Raw genomic sequence first — 20,628 nt, 5'->3', positions numbered from 1 at the left:
TAAACTGCTTTTCGTTACACAGGAACTTGGATTAATGATCAAGTTAGCCACACCCACATAGTTTCCACCAATTAGACTTGGTAACTGACACATTATAGTCATCCCATTTGTATAAATCAAAGAGAGAACAAAAAAGGAGGTCATAATTGGATTAAACATATAACACAATAAATGTTAAAGTTATTATATCCAGCTTATGACAGCTAAATATTAAAGAGTTGTTTACTAGTTATCTTACTATGAAAAAGAAGGATCTTGTTCAGTCAGCAGCAAAAAGAAAGTAGGAATTATAAGCATATGCTTTACCCCAAAGAAAAGGCCATTATTATCTTATTTACTTTTATCCGGATCGATCAAAAGTTCAATTCTATGATTCTATCCAAACTACTCATTTTCATACCTCATCTCAAAGAAGTATGAAATTTATTGATATGCATCCAATATATGCAAAGAAGTACATTTCAAGTAAAAAACATTAGGGCTCCTAGAGATGTTTCTTGGAAATCCTAGCAACACACAATGAGCCTACAAAATCAAAAATAGGAACTATAAGCATACACATTACCTTTCTAGGACTATAATCTGGGTTCTTTTGTACAGAACTGGATGATGCAGAATAAGCATTGATGCCGTGTCCTTTTTCTTCAACCTTCCTACCGACAGTGTGTCCACCCCTGGATTCACTAGATTCAAGCTCACCATTTGCAAAAACTTTATCAGCCTCACCCAAATCTGTTGAGCTTTGAAGCGCTGATTCCTTATTCACAGCTAATCCATCAGCACTGTTTTGAATAGGAGACTTCTCATGAATTGCTAAAGTTGGAACCTGATCTGACGTAAATTGATCTTCAATCTGATCAGTCCTTTCTTCTATACGAATACTACTTGAACCATCAACCTCTTCTGACTTGCTAGTCTCCGGGACTTCAGGTGATGCCAGTGGTGTGCCAGATTCCTGAATTCAGAGACTATCACTATGTTGCTTAATTGATATTTCCATCATATTAAAGAAACATCAGAGAAAAATACTTTTGCTTTGTCAGAAGAAGAGCTTCCAGCAGCACCCTTGTCATCTTCATTCGATGCCTCTGTGATAGCCGATCCATCTTCTTCTATATTTCTAGAAGATAACAAATGCAAGAAAATATAGCATTCATCAAAAAGTATACGGTCATAGAACGGACTTTTAAGGGGATCCTAGGGGAAAATTACTAGACAAATGAAGACTAGGAGAGTATTACAACACCCCTAGGCTTTGGTCTAGTGACACAGCCTGTGATATGTGGATTGAATGCACATCATGGGCTTAAACCCTGTCGCAGACAAAGAACTGATATTTAAGTGGAGAAGGATGGAGGGGTGGCCCGTTATCCACTGAGTTATGAACTGTCCATACTGGCCCTCGTTATTTCTCGGTAAACAAAAATAACTAGGAGTATATTACAAAATCTACCTTATTGTGCCACTATGACGGAGTGAGGATTGCAAAGCACGCCTTGAATTTTGTATCCAAGGATGTGAAAGTAGTGTCTTAGCATCAGGCCTTTGTCTAGCATCCTGAAACATGCTAATCAAAAGTCAGCAAAAGCTATTGAGTAGTAAAGAGATAGACTCGCGAAAAGACAAAATCATAAAACCGGGCAAACGGGACAGTTATGATCTATTTGATGCCATAGATTAAGAGGTGATAAAGGGCATAAACACAGCTTAATTCTCGTTCTGCACCATGGTTCACAGACCTATCACCAGACATCCAGATTCAAACAACCCAGTCAAATATGCATAGAGCATCAAGATCAAGCATCATTTTACAACAATACCAAACTTCAAGGTATCTAAAAAATATCAAAAGTTCAAGGTACCTAAAGCTTCAAGTTTCCACTTAACAAACTGTTTGAATGTATTTCCAACTATATTTAATTTCATAAAATGCAGTTGAAGATTCTCCTCATCACTTTACAACTTCAACCATGTTTTGCCAAAAAGAGGCACACCGTTCATCATGCCCACCTCCAAATTGTGACAATATTATAGAAGTCCATTACTTTAAAAATGTTAATGATATAGAGGCTGGTGAACTTGTAGTTTTGTTGGATTCCACATCCAACATCAGACATCATCATCCTTTGAGCATTACGAATGAAAGAGTAAACAACTTAGGTCATGTCACCTAACTTCTCATAAGTCATATCTACCAAATCTAAATGTGCAGTACTCTCCCTATGCCTCATTTATCTAATAAAGTAGAAAATATCAGGTAACAAAGCTTAATCGATACAGGAATAATATACTCTTTACCTTCTTAAAACACTGGCGCAGAAAATCAGTGATAGCAGGAGAAAGGCTATCTGGAATTGGGGGATGATCATCCTGGAACAGAAAAGGATCCATTAAATTGGTGAAGATCATCAAATAGCCACTTAACCACTCAATTAGCATTTGATTCAAGCAAGAGGAAAAAAAATATCCCCACTACCTAAATCCAAAATATTATCCCCATCTTCCTCATACATAAAGACAAAAAGACATAGCATAACTAAAACTCACCTGCACAATCCGAAAGAGAGCAGGCATGGGCTGAAGATCATAGTACGGAGGTACACAAGTAAGCAGTTCTATAACTGTACAGCCAACACTCCAGATGTCAGATGCAGCACATACTCCTGACATTTCAATCACCTGAAACACTAGATACATTAAAGATAGATCTTCTAGGTGCAAGTTTCTGCTACCAATATTACAACTCACAGATTATTTCACCAAGTCCCATATAATCCCTTCTCTTACAAGTGAACTGTCCATTCAAACTCTTTGCTCTTTGGATGGTTTAGTGTTCTTTTCTAGAGGAAGAAAGTTATTTTCAACAAATCCCAAAATTTTATTTGATTTGACATTTTTGGAAGGTGGCTTCTTACATAGGTAAAATAAATTAAGCTAAGATACTCTAATTCCTTTGTACTTGATTTCCTTTAGGAAACACCATGTGCATGAGTTAATATTCTATTATTTAGAAATGACAGTTATATGAGACTAACACAGGTAAGATGGTAATTATTATTGTACGTCGTGATATTTTTGTATTTTACTCTTCAATTTCAGCCTTCTCATTCTTCTCATTTTCCTAACACGTGTTTGTATCTATGATTTTTGTAGGACATCTGTCTGCATTCCTCCTTCTTCCATGAACTTGCACCAAGTCTTCCTGCTTCAATGCTTTGCAATACTCTTCTTCAAGAGTTCAAGTTCCGTATTCATTGTCATTCGTTTACACACTTGTAAATGGAGTCACCTCCTTATGGGGTTTAGAGCAAAACTTTGCTCATTTATCATGTTTTTTTGTTTTTACTTTTCTTCATTACAGTGTATTAATATAAAGAGAAGTGTTCAAGGGCAATATGAAAAAGGAAACTGCATGAAAAAATTCAAAGCTACACCATTACTCAGAATTGCTGGATAGGGGGAAAGGCTCTTCAGCAGCCACTATTTGCTTTTGCAGCTCTCCTTACATTATCTTTCGTTTATGTTCTTAGCCATTTTAGTGCTGTAATTCTCAGCTAAAATCTGTGTAAATTTGTAATTATTTTTTTTTTAGTTACCAAAAAAATTGTAAGTTTCTTTTATTGCTCAGTAAATATTCATGATTCTCACCTAAAAGCTGTGTGTAAATTTGTAATTTGTAATTATTTTTTATTAGTTAGTTAGTTACCAAAAAATTGTAATTTTCCTTTATTGCTCAGTGAATATTCATGATTCACTTTACAGGATAGTCCCATGAGAAAGTTAATCCAGTCGAGTACAATGGAATTTCAAAATGAAGATATTTTTATTTTGTTCAAAACTTTCACTTTTGGGTCTATTATACAGGAAGATGGGGATATCGACGACGATGTTTCACACCGCATCAGTGCAGGGTGGATGAAATGGAGGCTCGCCTCCGGAGTGCTGTGTGACAAAAAAGTGCCACCAAAACTCAAAGGCAAGTTCTACAAAGTGGTGGTTAGACCGACCCTATTGTACGGGGTGGAGTGTTGGCCAATCAAGAAACTTCATGTCTAGAAGATGAGAGTCGCGGAAATGCGAATGCTGCGGTGGATGTGTGGGCACACTAGGATGGATAGAAGTAGGAATGAAGATATCCGAGACAAGGTGGGAGTGGCATCGGTGGAGGACAAGATGCGGGAAGCGAGACTGAGATGGTTTGGGCATGTGAAGAGGAGAGACACAGATGCTCCAGTGCGGAGGTGCGAGAGGTTGGCTATGGACGGTTTCAGGAGGGGCAAAGGGAGGCCGAAGAAATATTGGGAAGAGGTCATTAGACATGATATGGCACAGTTGCAGCTCTCCGAGGACATGACCTTAGATAGGAGGCTATGGAGGACTCAGACTAAGATAGTGGGCTAGGTGGCCGATCGGTTCTCCATAGTAGTCGTAGTCGCGCTCATTTGTCTTAACATAGGATTTTGCATGGGTTTACTGCTTATATTAGTTGGCCCAGTCTACTTTGGGTATCCTATTTTATCTATAGTAGTTAATGCCCCTTTATCCCCGATCTTTCCTACCCTGACTTTATCGCTTTATCGCTCTCATTATTCATATCTTTATATTGTCTGTTATATGCCTGGCTTTACTGACCTATGTCTTGTTTTTCCTTGTTTCTCCTCCCTTGTTTCTTCTCTCTTAAGCCGAGGGTCTTTCGGAAACAGCCGCCCTACCTTTTAAGGTGGGGGTTAGGTCTGCGTACACTCTACCCTCCCCAGACCCCACATGGTGGGATCACACTGGGTTTGTTGTTGTTGTTGTTGTTGTTGTTCAAAACTTTCACTTTCATCTAAGTTGTGTTGTAGCAGCACCATAAAGGCTTCTGTCAAGGTAAGAAAGGGATCCAGACATTACGAGTCAAGAAAGATATGCAATACCAACTTAAGACCCAACAACTTAATAACTACCAACTTTGAGCAACTATAGAGTTTCTCGATTGGTTGTTCAAAAGACAGCACTGTGTTTTTTCTCCTTTTTTAGGAACAATTTGTAAAGAAAAGAGAACATATTATACACATTTTCTATGGAACATTCTTTTTATTAAGGTAATGTATTTTTTCTTATATTAGGCACTACTTATTGTAAACACCATAATTAAATTAAATACCTAACATGTTGGGCCCATACACAGCACAAGCATCCACTTATAGTGCAAGATAAAAATCTCAGCTAAGCAACAGCTAATCGATAACTAATCAAAATAAAGTTATCTTCCCAATCAGAAGTGAAGAACAGGCAACAGGGAGAAACAAAACGTTAAACCAAATATAGATACCACTAAAATAAGTTTGTTGTACCTCAGGTGCCATCCAGTATGGTGTTCCAACAACTGAATGGGTATTAACATCTGCCTCCGTTAATTTTGTTGCAACACCAAAATCAGCTAGTTTTACCAAACCCTGCAAACAAAAATTATCAAGAACAAATAGTTAGGAAGGCAAACACACAGGTAAGGAAATAATTACATGAGCTGAATGTATAATCCAAATGAGAATTGATGGTAACAGTGAGACTGCAAATGCAAGCAAATAGTTATGCAGTTAAACAACTCATGAAATTTCTTTTTCCAAACAAGGCACAAAAGAAATCAGACATAACATGAAGAGAAAATAACTAACTACTCCATATGTCTGATTTATGCAGCATGGATCAGAATATGAGGGTCAACTTCTTAACTCTAGGTGTGAATTCAGATATAGATTCTTTGAGTTGATAATTAAAAATATTTTAGAAAATTGTGTTCAAAGAAGCATTTCTTTGACTATCCAAATAAGAATAGTGCCACAAAAAAATGGAACAAAGAGAGTAGTAACTTCCCTGCATGAAGGTAGCAAAATCAAAAACAGAAAAGGGAGCGCAGTTAAAAACCTCTTTAGTTGTCAATATATTTGCACCCTTGATATCCCTATGAATTACACCTTGTTCATGTAGATAAACCAATCCTTCCAATACCTACGACAGAAGAGAGCCATCAAAAACTGGAACTTCCACATCTAACTCCGTGATACCTAATTTGGCAAAAGTCAATCTGAGACCTGAGAGATGTAAACAGCAACCAAAGATTCTGGAAAAGGCCCAAATTTGTTTGGTTTGACAATGTTAGCAAGTGAACCATTCTCTACATACCTTTAAACAAGTATCAAAACTTCAGCTAGTTAGTTTCCTTCAGAAATAAAGCAAAAATAGAAGTGAAGATAAGTTTCAAGCTCACTCACTCAAGAATTATGAAAAGATGAGTCTTTGTCTTTAAGGATCCAAGATACTTCACAATGTTTTTGTGGTTCAAATTCTGGAGAGCAAAATGAAAATAAGATCACATATCCTTACTGAAAAATATGCCTTCAAGTGCATCCTATTTTCTTTTTTGTTTTTCTTTCTCTTCCTTTGGGGATTCAGGGATCCTATGATCAGGATGAACGAGGAAAGAGATCTTTACCTTAAGCAAATCAATCTCTTGCTGTGACATTAATGCATCCAACCAAGTATAGCATCATCAAACGAAAAGAACAACTCGTAAGTCACATTAAGTCAAGAACATAATATAATTCATCAAAGGATGGTATGACACAATGCACATAGCAGTAATTATCATATATTAGTTTATCACAACCAAATGTTAGGGATGATTTGTGGGAAAAATATACTAGGGACATATGGCCGGGAATAACAAAGGCCAACACAAACTAGCCAAGTATTTTCATTATATTAGTAATTTTATTTCTACTAAGAAATTCTATTTTGGCAGGTATTTTCATTATAATAAGAGTCATTAGCTAATAATTTTATTTCTACGGAGATTATTTTTTTCTATGTATTTCACCATGATAGATGCTAGTAATTCTAATCCATTATCTTAGCTTTCGTATTCAGTATTTCTATCAAAATTATAAAGTTATAATAGCTTGTTTGGCCAAATTTTTGAATAATTTGAAGTTGTTATTTTTTAAAAAAAACAACACTTATTTTAGAGGGGGTGAGGTATTTGGCCAATTATCAAACGAGAATAAGCTATATCGAGTAGTAACTTGTTCTTCTACTGCAGAGAGGAAGCATAATTTTGTAATTTCTTCTTAAATGTAAAAAGAGAAGTAGAAAATTAATCCTCATGGAAATTTATTTTTACCATACTATCCTCATCAATTTAATCCATTTGTTTCTCAAATTATATTTACCAAAAGTTAAGAAAGTATATAAGATGTCCTCTATCAATACTTTGGTTCAAGGCAGAATACATCGGTACCCCCTTAAAGTTGACACGTTTTATTCCATGCAAACCTGAACTATTTTTTATCCTCATCCACCCACTCACCCCCACCCCCCAAACTTGACAGTTTGATAGCCTTGACCCTCCTAGACGTTGACGTGGCAAAGAGCGTAAGTACACACTCCTAGGGGTATGGTGTGAGAAGTTGACAAATAAGTTTCTAAAAGGGGAATTTTTCAATCATTAATTGTCATGAAGTCATATACGATATTTATTTGTTCCAAAGTTGTATTTCTTCTTGTTTCTTCATGATATATACAATGTATATTCATCCCAACATTGTATTTGTATTTCTTCTTTAGATGCAATGATTATTTATTTCAACCGTGCATTTCCTCTTTCGGCCAAATCTGTAAAGAAAAAAAAATTGAACTAGAACTCTATCATTTTTAGCAAAAAACTGGAGTTCCAACAATGTATTTCTTTTTATACTTCTTTAGATGCAACGGCTGTTCTTTCAACGGAATATTTCTTCTTTCTAAGCAAAATTAATAAGAAAATTGGCTGGAGCTTATTGTTATTAGCAGAACAAAAAAATAGCCAAAAAACAGAGTTTCAACAGTGTATTTCTTTTTTATTTCTTCATTAGATACAATGAAAATTTATTTCAAATTTGAGCGAAAAAGTGTAACAAAGTTGGCATAAATCAGATGAAAGACACAAAGTTCAAAGCTAAAGATGATAAAAAGCTACGTCAGGTTAGATTCCAGTCAAGTGTGAAAACTCACATGTGAGTACTCCAAATGGTAAATGATATGCATAAACCCTTAGCAACTGAAACTCGTGGGGTTTCCCTAAAAGATAGCAATTCCTAGCTTTCATATATATTCATTTTCTGAATTTATTGTGGGTCATCCACTCTAGAGACAAACAAGGGTGGTCTTCGGGCTTCTGTTGTTGCTATGAAATGTGTCTCGTGTGGATCCCATTAGAGAAGTCTCATTACTGGTCCTTTTTCGATATTTACAACCTCAAAGGCTCAAACCACCGAAAATGGAGGATCTTTGCCGTATTAGATTTATGCTGATTTTGAAAGGAGTTCATATACAACATAGTGACTTGTACTTTTATCCATTACAATCACCTATAAATTTAGGTAGCAATGACATGAAACACATTCTAATGCTCAATATTTCTGGCGACTCTTCACTTAGATTTTGTGTCCTCTTTTCCATGGATGTGTCTCCTCGTGATCGAAGCTGACCCCAGAAGTTGGGTATTCCTTCTTAAGAGGACTTCAGTGACTCATAGGGCTTCCCTCAGCTCAGTCTTTTTCGTTCTTGAGAATGGTCGCCACTTCTACCAGGACCGGAATGATTATCCCTGCCCGATGGGTCTACATCCATCCCTGAATGTCGTCGACCTATTTGACCCGAAACCGATCGATCTAGCCATGAGCAGGTTGAAGGTTGAAGAGAGGTAAGTTCCGACCCGCACGAAAGGCGTAACGATCTGGGCGAGATTCTTTCAATCGAGATTCGCCCAAAAAAAAGTACTTTTAAGAACCAAAAAGATTTGTGCCAAAATAACAGATGCCAGATCTCTACTAGCGAGCCTGAAGCATGACTTCAAGAGCTCGAAGCACAGGAAAGGCAGGCTGCGAAGGCGCTATAGCTCACTGATCGAGCGCTCTTGCGCCGAAGATGAACGGGGGCCCCCTGATAGGACTGCGACCTAACGCTGTCGATTGATAGGCGACCCTATCTCTATTCAGAAGCTCTCCTTTGTCTCATTGTTTATCTCGTAATCATTCGATTCCGCCCCTAAAGTTGGGCGAGGCCTTCTGTTCTATGAACACCCCACCACTGAATGATTCACTTTCAAGTTCTCGCCTCCGACCCGACCCGGGAGAACACAGGGTCAAGCCAAGCCCTGACCCGCCTAAATGGAATAGCTCCCTAATTGAAACTCTTGGTGTGCATGGATGTATATCTGCTGTTTTCCTTTATTTTTCCCTTCTTTCCTTCCTTCTCCTGCTTATCATATGTCAGAAGTTAGTAAGACCTCTCTCTCACTAGTTGAAGTAAAAAACTTGGTCAACTAGGGACTCTTGGATAAAAATCTTGCTCACAAATTATTCTGATTAAGATAGATGGGAGCAATAATTTCTTTCTTTCGACGTAATCTTCCTTCATCTTGAGCTGAGGGTATATCGGAAATAGTCTCTCTACCTCTGAAGTAAGGGTAAGGTCTGCGGAGCTACCCACTTCGATCAATTAGCCAAGATTTTGACCGGATACCTCGCTATTCCCCAGTTAGTGGGACTAGACTGGGCATGTTGTTGTTATGTATTTCTTCTTTTTCGGGCCAAATCTGGAGAAAAAACTGGCTGAAACGCCATTAATTTTAGCTAGATTTAGAAAGTAGCCTAAAGTGGAGCTTCAACCAAGCTTTTAACAAATTTGGCTTGAAAAAAGATGATGCAAAAAGTTAAGAAACTTTTTTATTTTAAAAAAATGCCAGGTGGACAAAAAGTTCAAGAGCCAGCATGTGTCTCATCCGCATCGGATGAAATTGACTAGGGGGGCAGAGGCTAACGAAATGCCAAGTTCGGGGGGGGGGGGGGATGAAGCTAAGCAAAGTTAGGGTATGCACTAAATTAAACGTGCCAAGTTTAGGGGAGTCCCAAGTATTCTTCCTTTGGCTTAACTATATTTATATTGATGATTAAATATCTAATGTACTTTGTAATTTTATCTTTTACATTTGATTAAAAATAAAATTGAAAACTTAATCAAAATCATCCATAACAAATATTTAAATAATTTATCTATTAACTAATATTTAAGTAAATGTTAGTTTATCTAGCATTCCTCACAGGTTATTCAAGTGGAAGAAACCTGGACCAACAAGGTTGGAGAAGAAGATATTCTTGTGACTGGACCACTAATCGAGAGTCACAACAACTTGGTATCACTGACAACCACTATGGGTGATTCCAACAAAAAGAAGAGTTGAAGGATCTGTTTCAGGAAGTGCGAGCATTAACAAAGGAACAGTGGGCATAACCAATATCCAGAAGGGAGAAGTGAATCATGTCAACTGAATCCAAATTGGCAAATCAGCTGTGGCAACTATTGCCACAAATGCAGGAAACATAAAAGAGTCAACAGGAATCATAGTAAGAAACCAGATGGGGGAATCGGTAGCAATAACAAATCATCACAACCGAGTTGCCAATTCAAAAGAACAGACAATAGAGCCGGGAGTAATGCCAGTAAGGAAAAGAAAGCTCAACAGTAACCAAGTCATTGTTCTGAAAGGTACAGGTAACTCATCCAAACATCAACCCACATATGATGGAAATACACAAGTACAATTGTTAATTAAGAAAAAAAATCATAATTTCCTTTAGGCTTCAGAAAAAATATTCAAAATTTCTGTCAGAAACTAGTTACAATTCAATGGACTGGCCTATTATTAAAGCACTGTCCAAGAGAACTAAGTCTATTTCATGGTTCAAATTTACGCTTTACATCGATGACCAAGTAACCATTGCTTGTGTTTGTAGTTATCTTATGCAGTATCACACACACATGATATAATCTTCTTCGAGCTGACTGGATTTAGAAAACACAGTTCTCAGACTATGGGTGACAAAATAATTATAGTACTAAAAGTCTCCCTGATTATAATTATTTATACTACAACAGTAATTCTAACTTCGTACCAGAGGATATAATGTTGCAAAATCTGGTCTATCAAGAAAACTGAGAAAATTGATTCATATATATTTGCAATAAAACATATTTTCAGACAAAATGTACTTGGGTTAACACATAAAGTTGAAAAAATCAGGACTTCTATGTTTTTCTTTTTTCGTAGACAATTAGCCAAGAAGTGAAGATATACCATAATGACGTTGAGATCCTCCTGGGCAATATTCTCCAAAGAGACTTGTTTAATTGCAACAAAGTCTCCATTTTCCAAATCCAGACCTTTATAGACTCGACCATAAGCTCCCTTCCCAATCTCATCTCCAAGCATCTTCAATCCACAAAGACAATTATCAATCAATCAATCCATCAGCTATGCCTCAATCCAAAAAGAACAGCAAAATTTTCTTTTGAACTCAACTAACAAACCCATATAATATCAAAAAGTGCACTAACTTCAACATACATTCATTCTACTTTGTTTGAACCTTCACAAATTTTGATTAGTTCTAAAACCCTAACACTCTCAAAACACAAAATCAACACAATTTAACCCACTAAACATTTACAAACCAAAATTCTCACTTACTTAACTACAAAACACAATGAAACTCAAAAAGAATAAAAATTTAATTCTTATTTCTACTTCCCGAGATACCATAAACATAGAGACATAAAAAACACATGTACAGCAGGGCAAACCTAATTCTTCGAAACGGAATTAAGGAAAAAATCAAAAACACATCAATTACGTATACCAAAGTGAATCATTACATATTTGTTATCAAGCGTCTTGGATTTGTGAAAAGCAGCATTTGCCATTTGCCTAGACATTTCTGCTAAATATCTCTTCTCCTCCCCCTTCGCCGCCGCTGCTTCCCACCCCCTAAAATGCGTTTTTTTCGTCAATTAATTGGGGAATGGGTTTCTCGAAAGTTCTATTATAGTTTCATTGCCATAATTCAGGTGAAAATAGAAGGATAAGATCGGCGGCGGTGAACCGATCGGAATTTTGAGTCCGACGGGCCCTGAGAGAAAATAGAGAGAAAGGCAAAAAAAAAAAAGATGCTCGAACCGGGCTTTCGTAAGGCCCAAATGGGCCGGGAAAAATTAAATTGGTACGTTTTTTTGTTCAAATAACCGGCGAAGACTGATATAAAGTACAACTCAATAGACTATAAATAGTAAAGTTTTTTGGATTTTGGAGGACAGTTAAGTCTTGGTTGGAAATTCCTTGTTTTTTTATGTAATTTGTAAGGCATATTTATAATGGTTCTTTTTATTTTTATTGAAAAAAAAATTGATGGTTTTGATCCCAAGATTTGTAGATTTATTCCATTTTTTGATCCTCAAATTTTAATTCAATTCTGGTAAAGAGTTAAAATCAGTCGATCCTAACTTCATTTTAAAGGAAACGATAAGATTTTAATAAAGACGTTAATTTAATTTTAAGATATGAATATTAAAATTATGTAGCTAGATGTGTTAATAATCTCGTTTAGATTGGTGTTTTATCTGTAAAATGACCAAATCAATTAAGTTGATTTTCAAATTAAAAAAATCAAATCAAACAAATTAAATTGATTTTTATCGAATTTTTGATTTTTAATAAAATTATTATTGTTCTTAAACGTATACTCACTAATCACTATGTTTCAATTTGTTTATTCTGCTTTTTTTTAATCTATTTAAAAAAAATGCATCTTTCATTTGGTGTATTGGTGGCATATATTAGGGTGATAAAGAACATGTGCGAATTGTTAAAATGGGGGTAAGAATGATAGGAATAGATTAGGAAGTGTTAGATCGGTAGGAGGAGACTAGGAGCACTTCCCAATGAGATGGGGTTACATCATGGATCATCTCTTAGTCCAGTTTTATTTGTGTTGGTGATAGATGAATTGACGCGAGATATTCAAGATGAGGTGCCTTGGCGTATGTTTTTTTGCGGATGATATAGTATTGATTGATGAGACACGCGATGGTGTTATTGCTAAGCTAGAGTTGTGGAAATAAATTTTGAAGACTAAAGGGTTCAGACTGAGTAGGACCAAGATATGATATACGAATTGTAAATTCAGTGAAGAGATGCATGAAAAATGTGTGAAAGTGAGGCTTGACACACAAAACATCCCTAAGAAAGAAAGATTCAAATACCCTGGGTCTATAATTCAGGGGAGTGGGAATATCAACAAGGATATCACATATCGTATTGATGCGGCGTGGGGATAAAGGGGAGGTTTGCCTTTGGAGTCTTTTGTGATAAAAAGATATCACCAAAACTCAAATGTAAGTTTGATAGAATGGTGGTTAGACCGACATTGTTATATAAAGCAGAGTGTTAGCCAGTCAAAAGCTCTCATGTTCAGCGGATTCATGTTGCGGAGACGAGAATGATGAGGTGAATGTTGGTCATACTAGGAGCGATAAGATTAGAAATGAAGATATTCGAAATAAGGTGGGAGTGGCTTCTGTGGTGAACAAAATGAGAGAATAGAGACTGGGATGATTTGAACATGTGAAAAGGAAATGTATGGATGCACCAGTGAAGAGATGTGAGAGGTTGGTTATAGTGGATACGAGGAGAGGCAGAGGTAGACTGAAAAGTATTGGGAAGAGGTGATAAGTCAGAATATGACTCAATTTCAAATTATTCAAAACATGACTCTAGATAAGAGGGTATGGAGGACGTGTATTGAGATAGAAGGTTAGTAGGTGGTGTAGTGTTGTCTTGCTTAGGGTGGTTGGTGTATGCCAGTGTACCAGTCATATTACTATAGTTCTTGATTTTGAAATCCATCGTTATTTATTATTGTTTTTAATATTTTATCCTTATATTGTGTTTCGATTATTGCACTATTTTGTTGTAGTTGTTGCTTCATTTTGGTAAACTTTGCACTTTTTCCTTGTGACTCGATATATTTTCTTTTTGTATATGAAATTGTTGTATCTGAGCCGAGTGTCTTTCGAAAACAACATATTTATTTTTATAAAGCAGTGGTAAGGTTTGCGTACATTTTACCCTTCTCAAATCCCATTTGTGAACTTCATTGTGTATGTTATTGTTGTTGTTTCTTTTTTTAACAACTATTTAATTTCAACTTTTATTTTGTCGTATTTAAGACCACAAATTTAAATGACATTTTGATACATTTGAAATATTTTAATTTAAAAAAAAATATAAAAATTGTTTTTATTTTTAAAAATTCTATATTAAATTAAAATAGCACAACAAATTAAAATGAATGAAGTACATAAGATGAAGCACTTACCAAACAATACACTATTTCTATTAATGATACAATAGGATCTTGATGAACGTCATCAAAAGTCATTACTTGATAAAGAATCTTTGGTGAATTACAGTATTAAAATATCTTGTGCATTTTTTAACACCCCAAATCAAATCATTTATGCTCACATATATCCAATATCAATTACATCTAATATCAACATTTGTTAAAATGTTTCATCAAGAGACAAATTGAAGCTAATCAGCTCAATTAGTGCCAATTAAATTAAACGATTAAGTTTGCTTGCTAAGTTTAATCGTAATTATAACTACATGAATTATGGCAGGCAGTCATGTTGTTATACAAACACTTCCTTTTATGTATTGTAATAATGTACAATATTTTACAATAAAGCGTTCAATCATTTTTTTTTAAAAAAAATGATAACTCTTTAATTCTAATTTTTTGACGTGATCATATTTAAAATTATAAAAGATATTTTGGTATAATTTAATATCTTTAGTTTAAGATTATAAAATTCAAAAGTCGTTTTACTTTCTTAATATTAAATAATTAAAACTAAACAAATAAATTAAAAATAGAGAGAGAAATCTTTTATTAAAAATCACCACCACCCCCAACATACCAAGTGTAGTTCCACAAAGTATGATTTGGAGAAGATAGAATGTACACAAACCTTACAACTACCTTAGAGGCAGATAGGTTATTTCAGATAGACCCTCGACTCAAGAAAAAAGTCCAAAATAGTATAGCGAAAGAAATAACATAAATGAAGGGAGTCATGATAAAATGTTACAGATAATCTAACAAATCATCCTAAACAATAGTCATTGCAAGATTCAATGATAATCAAAATATAAAAAACCCACAAATAATAACCAAACTCAAAGGACAAAGAAACCACAAAAGTAATACAACTAATAACGAAGAGGAATAAGCGAGATCAATAGCGGTGTCAAATTTTTTATCAAGGGGCGTTAAAATACAAAAAAGTAAGCGATATCAATATATAATATATATGCATGAAACAATATTTTTACCTAGCTACATAGTGTAATTTTTTTATGAAGACACCACTCAAATACACATGGCTCCACCACTATCAAATTCCATTCAACCTACCGACCTATAAAACTTATAATCATTTGGGCTCGTTTGTTTTAATGGAGTTTAGAGTTTTATGAATTTTTGTGAGATGGATGGTGATTTTTATACTTTTTGATCCATGTCGTATTAGTGCATTACATAACTATTTTGTTTTGCCAAAATTTACTATTTTATTTTTTAATATAATAATATAGGATTTTAATTTAAAATTAGTTAAAATTTTATTATTAAATGTTTCCTTATTTGAATCATGTAAGGAATCCTAATATTTAACACATTAACCTAAGGAAACTTTTACCTTTAAATAAAATCTTTCTTCCAAACCCATATAAACTGGGATTAAATATTCCATTAGTTTCGTTTTATTCCTAAACTTAACCTATATGGATTAGGATAAAATAATATCGTAAATTTGTAAGTTGATTAGTTTTTTTTTCATATTCTTACTCGTCACTCTTCTTCACTTATATATATACATATATATAGAGAGAGAGTGTTGCTTATTATTAGAGTTTGTATTGATTACAAAATTTCATGGCTACACAGTACGTGCATCCAAATTACTGAAACTATCAAATTCAGTTTAGTAAAAATTCTATAATCAACAGAGAATCTATTTATGTTAGATGGACTTTTCCACCTAAGGAGCATATTAAAATCAATATCGATGAAAGTTTTACACCTAATTCGGAATTAGCGGGGTTTGAAGGGGTTGCGCGAGATGAAAATGGCAACTGACTAGGTCTTACGGTGGAGTTATGGGCTATACATAACAGTTTGATCCTAGCGAAGACTTATAATCTGAAGAAAGTCATCATCGAAACAGATTCAAGTGTTCCCTAATGTTGCTAAGTAAAAACGTCGCTGAAAATCACCCAGATCACGTTGTGATGAAAAAATGCAAGAGTCTCACATCCAAACTTGGAATTGGTCTAATCCATACTTTGAGACAAGGAAACAACTGTGCGGATCATTTGGCAAAGTTGGGAAGAATGCAAGAATAAGATTTGATCATAATACATCATCCATCTTATTCCGTGGAACAGTTGATTCTTGCATATATAACTCACGTAGCATATGTTAGCTAATCCAAAACATTGTAACCTAACGAGTGATAGGACAAATATTGTGAAGTTGTAAATTTTGTAAAAAAAAAGTCGAAAAAAACAATAATTACAATGTAAAAAAATATCTGGAAATCATGTCTTGTGTTATATTCAATTATAATTTATTTCGATTTTTTTGGTAATTATCTAAATTTTCTTTTTTTTTTCCAAATTTCTGATACGTACGAATGACGATGATACATCGCGATTTGATACATAATTTTTTTTCATAATACATCGTTAGTTGATACAAATCAAACATTGTAATATCAATAAAATTTATGAATCAGCTTATAACACCTGATATATCATGAACACAATAAAAATAACAGTAAAACTTATGTTTTACTGATACATTGTGTGTTTGATTTATATCAACTAGCGATGTATCATGAAAATGATTTATGTATCAAATCGCAATATATCAGCGTTATTCATATGTATCATAAGAGGAATTTTTAAAATTTTTATAAATGATAAGGAATAATTAAAAATATAAAAATATAAATTGTACAATTTGATAAAAAAAAATTAAAAAAAGGTGCCCGATCTAAGATTTTTTGACGACCTAGTGTCACGGACTTAGACTTCCACTAAGATTTCCGTGCGGCACTTGACAACTTACTCACGAATCTTTCACGATCTTGTAAGCTCAAGTAAGCCTTCAAGACTAGATCGCTAAGGGAACGCTAGATTGTAAGAAAGACAAGAGAGCTTTTATGAAGAAGGTTTTTGTATTGCTTGGAAGAATACTTGTTTGCTTGATCTCTCGATGGTTTACAAATAAATGGCCCCTTCTATTTATACTACTCCTAAGGGGCTTAAGTGTAAATAAAAATTACTATACAAGTCCTTCCATATTTACAAAGAAGTCCCTACTCTAGAACTCTCTTTACACTCTAGAGAATTCCAAGTCTTTCAAGACTTCTCTACAAGCTTCTACAAGAATCTAGAGTCTTTCACTAACCTCTCCAAGACTCTGGGTTCTTCTACCTTCTTCAAGATTTCTCTTGAACATTCTAGAGTCTTCTATTAACCTCTCCAAGACTCTAGATCTTTCCTCCGTCTTCATGATCAAGTGGCGGGTCATGACACTCTCTCCCACCTGATATGGCGACGACCTCGGCGCACTGCTGCTACAAAGTCTCCGGACTTAGTCTTGAAACTGCCACAAGTCTTCATGCCATTCTTATATGGCCTCTTCCAGAGATTGTCCCTTCTAGTGGACGAGGAAAATGGCAGCGGACTGTTGTCCCTATTCCTGCTTGGTTCAGTCAATACTGGTCTCCGTTCTTTTTGGCACTTTAGAGGCAACTGTCTTGGCAACTTCTTCGGCATCACGCCCTTCTTCATGCAAGGTGGCAATGCCTCTCTAGCACCATTGTCTTCACTCAAACTCGCAATGGTGTCTATGTACGTCGGTACTCCCTCCTCTAGGCCCTTCTCAAGCTGCATGGCCGAAAGTTGGGTTGGTCCTTCCATCTTCGACACCTTGACTAGGGGCACCATACATGATCCCTCTTGCTCCATAACCACGAGTTGTTGGAGGTAGGGGTCGATCACCGTATGGCATCGCTGGAAGAACTCCTGCCCAAGGACGATATCAAAGATATCTAAGAGAGCGACGGTAAAGTTGGTCTTACCTCGCCACTTGCCCAATGTGATGTCTACTCTTTGAGCGACTCCGCACACAGGTGTAAGGGGTGCATTAACCGTCCTGAGGCAGGCGTCACTTGGACTATAACTTAGCCCCAACTTCATAGCTGCTGACTTGGTCATTATGTTGGCCTCTGCACCTGTGTCAACCATTGCACGAGCGGGTCGTCCATTGATCATGATGTCTACATATTGTGCGCCGTACTCCTTCGGCTTTCCTGATTGCTTTGCGATAGTCCAATCAGGCCCAATTGCGTTGTGTCTGAACCTTGCTCTTGCCCTTGTGCATCTTTCCCCTTCCATTCCCGTAGGATGGCACCAAGGTTCTTCAGTTCAGGACACCTTGCATAGCCATGTGGCCCTCCGCATATGTAGCATCCATTCCCCTTCGCATTCTGTGCCTTTCTGTCGGCATTGCCTTGTCGTCCAGCCTTCTTACCATCGGACTTATAGTAGTCGTAGTTTTTGGGATGAGGTTGTTTCTCTTCACAATCTCCCCCACCTTGGTCATGACTACCTCTCATCTCGTCTTCTCTTCCTCGATCATGCTTGTCATGTCTGAAGTCTGTCAAAGTTTCGGCTTGTGTGATGGCTTCATCGATGGTGCTGACTTGGCGACGCTCCAACTCTGTCTTGGCCCAACTCTGTAGTCCATCCATGAAGTGGAAGAGCATGTCTTCATCCGTGAGGTTGGGAATCTGAAGTGTGAGAGTAGTGAACTCCTTCACATAGGCTCGTATGCTACCCGTTTGCTTCAATTCCCGAAACTTGCGTTTGGCCTCATAGATGACATTGTTAGGGAAGAAGGCCTTCTTGAACTCATTCCGGAACTGCTCCCAGGTGTTGATTGTGCAAAGACCCTTCCCTATCTCAGAATCCTTGCGCTTCCACCACAACATGGCCATCTCCGAGAGGTATAGCACAACCGTGTTGATTCTCGTCTCGTCACTCTTCACTTTGTTACACTTGAAGTAATTCTCCAAGTGCCAAAGGAAGTTCTCCACCTCCTGTGCCTCACGGGCACCTTTGAACATAGGTGGCTTGGGAGCCTCAATCTTGGCCTCCCTGTCCGCGCTGGACGCCACGCATCTTCCCGTTTCCACATCTCCCTTGAGTGCTGCCATCTCGGCCTTCATGGTCTCCATCATGCTTAGCGCGTCCATGAGCCGACACTCCAAGGAAGTGATCACCTCCTTCATCTCGTACTCGGCAGCCTTGCGCACCTTCAATTCCTTCCAGATGTTGTCGTTCTCCTCAAGGGTGAACTCCTCTAGAGACTTGAACTTGCCGTCGACCTTGTTCAAGCGCTTGCCTAATATCTCCACTGCTTGCCGGGCAGCATCCACCCTTGCAATCCACTCCATGCCGGGCGTGACGTCCACGGGCTCCTCGCCTCGCTCATCGTCACTCACCTCAGTGGCCGAGGGTGAGTAGGATGTTAGGGCCTCGCTTGGTGTAGGCTCAGGCGGCACCTCCTTATTTCTCTTAGAGTTTTTCCTTCCCTTGCGGTGCTTCCTTCCAACATCTTGCTTGACGTTGGTGGTGGTAGTGACGTTGATGTCTCCCTCACTTGCCATATCCCTTAGTAGAACCTCGCTCTGATACCACGTTGTCACGGACTTAGACTTCCACTAAGACTTCCGTGCGGCACTTGACAACTTACTCACGAATCTTTCACGATCTTGTAAGCTCAAGTAAGCCTTCAAGACTAGATCGCTAAGGGAACGCTAGATTGTAAGAAAGACAAGAGAGCTTTTATGAAGAAGGCTTTTGTATTGCTTGGAAGAATACTTGTTTGCTTGATCTCTCGATGGTTTACAAATAAATGGCCCCTTCTATTTATACTACTCCTAAGGGGCTTAAGTGTAAATAAAAATTACTATACAAGTCCTTCCATATTTACAAAGAAGTCCCTACTCTAGAACTCTCTTTACACTCTAAAGAATTCCAAGTCTTTCAAGACTTCTCTACAAGCTTCTACAAGAATCTAGAGTCTTTCACTAACCTCTCCAAGACTCTGGGTTCTTCTACCTTCTTCAAGATTTCTCTTGAACATTCTAGAGTCTTCTATTAACCTCTCCAAGACTCTAGATCTTTCCTCCGTCTTCATGATCAAGTGGCGGGTCATGACACTAGTCCTTCATTTCTTTAACTTAAAAGTGCCCACCATCCCATACAATGCTTAACTAATTAACTTTCCACTTTAATAATTATATGTGTCCTTCGTAACTTCTCGAAAAATATAAATCTTTTTGTCAAAAAGTGTATAACTTATTTAATGTCAATTTGTTTATTAATTTCTTTTTTAGTTTATTTTGGAAAAAATGTATCATCTTTTTAGCAAAATTCTTATTTATTTATTTAAGTTTTATAATAAGACAAACAAATTAAAATAAAGGAAGTAAAATTTTCTAAAACTACTTTGTGTGGACTCCAAGATATACAAAAATTGGTCTATTATTATTCTTGGCGAACAAGTTCAAGCTAAAAATCTTTAGAGACAATTTCAGATATATACAATAAATTAATTAGTTTCTAACAAATAT

At 36.5% G+C, this 20,628-nt stretch overlaps 1 protein-coding gene across 1 annotated transcript in view; it reads right to left on the bottom strand.

The window, feature by feature from the left end:
- LOC129871215 (MAP3K epsilon protein kinase 1-like) overlaps positions 1-12,109 on the bottom strand; it is a 28,191-nt gene extending 16,082 nt beyond the window's left edge. The window contains exons 1-12 of the mRNA XM_055946104.1: positions 11,734-12,109; positions 11,156-11,290; positions 6,476-6,496; positions 6,255-6,328; positions 6,075-6,165; positions 5,908-5,991; positions 5,337-5,438; positions 2,548-2,679; positions 2,299-2,370; positions 1,454-1,557; positions 1,030-1,120; positions 566-955 (exon numbers count right to left, since the gene is read on the bottom strand). Of these exons, the coding sequence (XP_055802079.1) occupies positions 566-955; positions 1,030-1,120; positions 1,454-1,557; positions 2,299-2,370; positions 2,548-2,679; positions 5,337-5,438; positions 5,908-5,991; positions 6,075-6,165; positions 6,255-6,328; positions 6,476-6,496; positions 11,156-11,290; positions 11,734-11,793 (1,356 nt within the window). The 5' untranslated portion in view covers positions 11,794-12,109. The remainder of the gene's footprint in view (positions 1-565; positions 956-1,029; positions 1,121-1,453; positions 1,558-2,298; positions 2,371-2,547; positions 2,680-5,336; positions 5,439-5,907; positions 5,992-6,074; positions 6,166-6,254; positions 6,329-6,475; positions 6,497-11,155; positions 11,291-11,733) is intronic.
- Between the last annotated feature and the right edge of the window lie 8,519 nt (positions 12,110-20,628).

The sequence above is a fragment of the Solanum dulcamara genome, chromosome 10 (assembly GCF_947179165.1).
Source record: "Solanum dulcamara chromosome 10, daSolDulc1.2, whole genome shotgun sequence".
NCBI classification, from domain to species: domain Eukaryota; kingdom Viridiplantae; phylum Streptophyta; class Magnoliopsida; order Solanales; family Solanaceae; genus Solanum; species Solanum dulcamara.
Note: the sequence above shows the minus strand (reverse complement) of the source record. Positions and strands in the feature narration are given on the sequence as shown.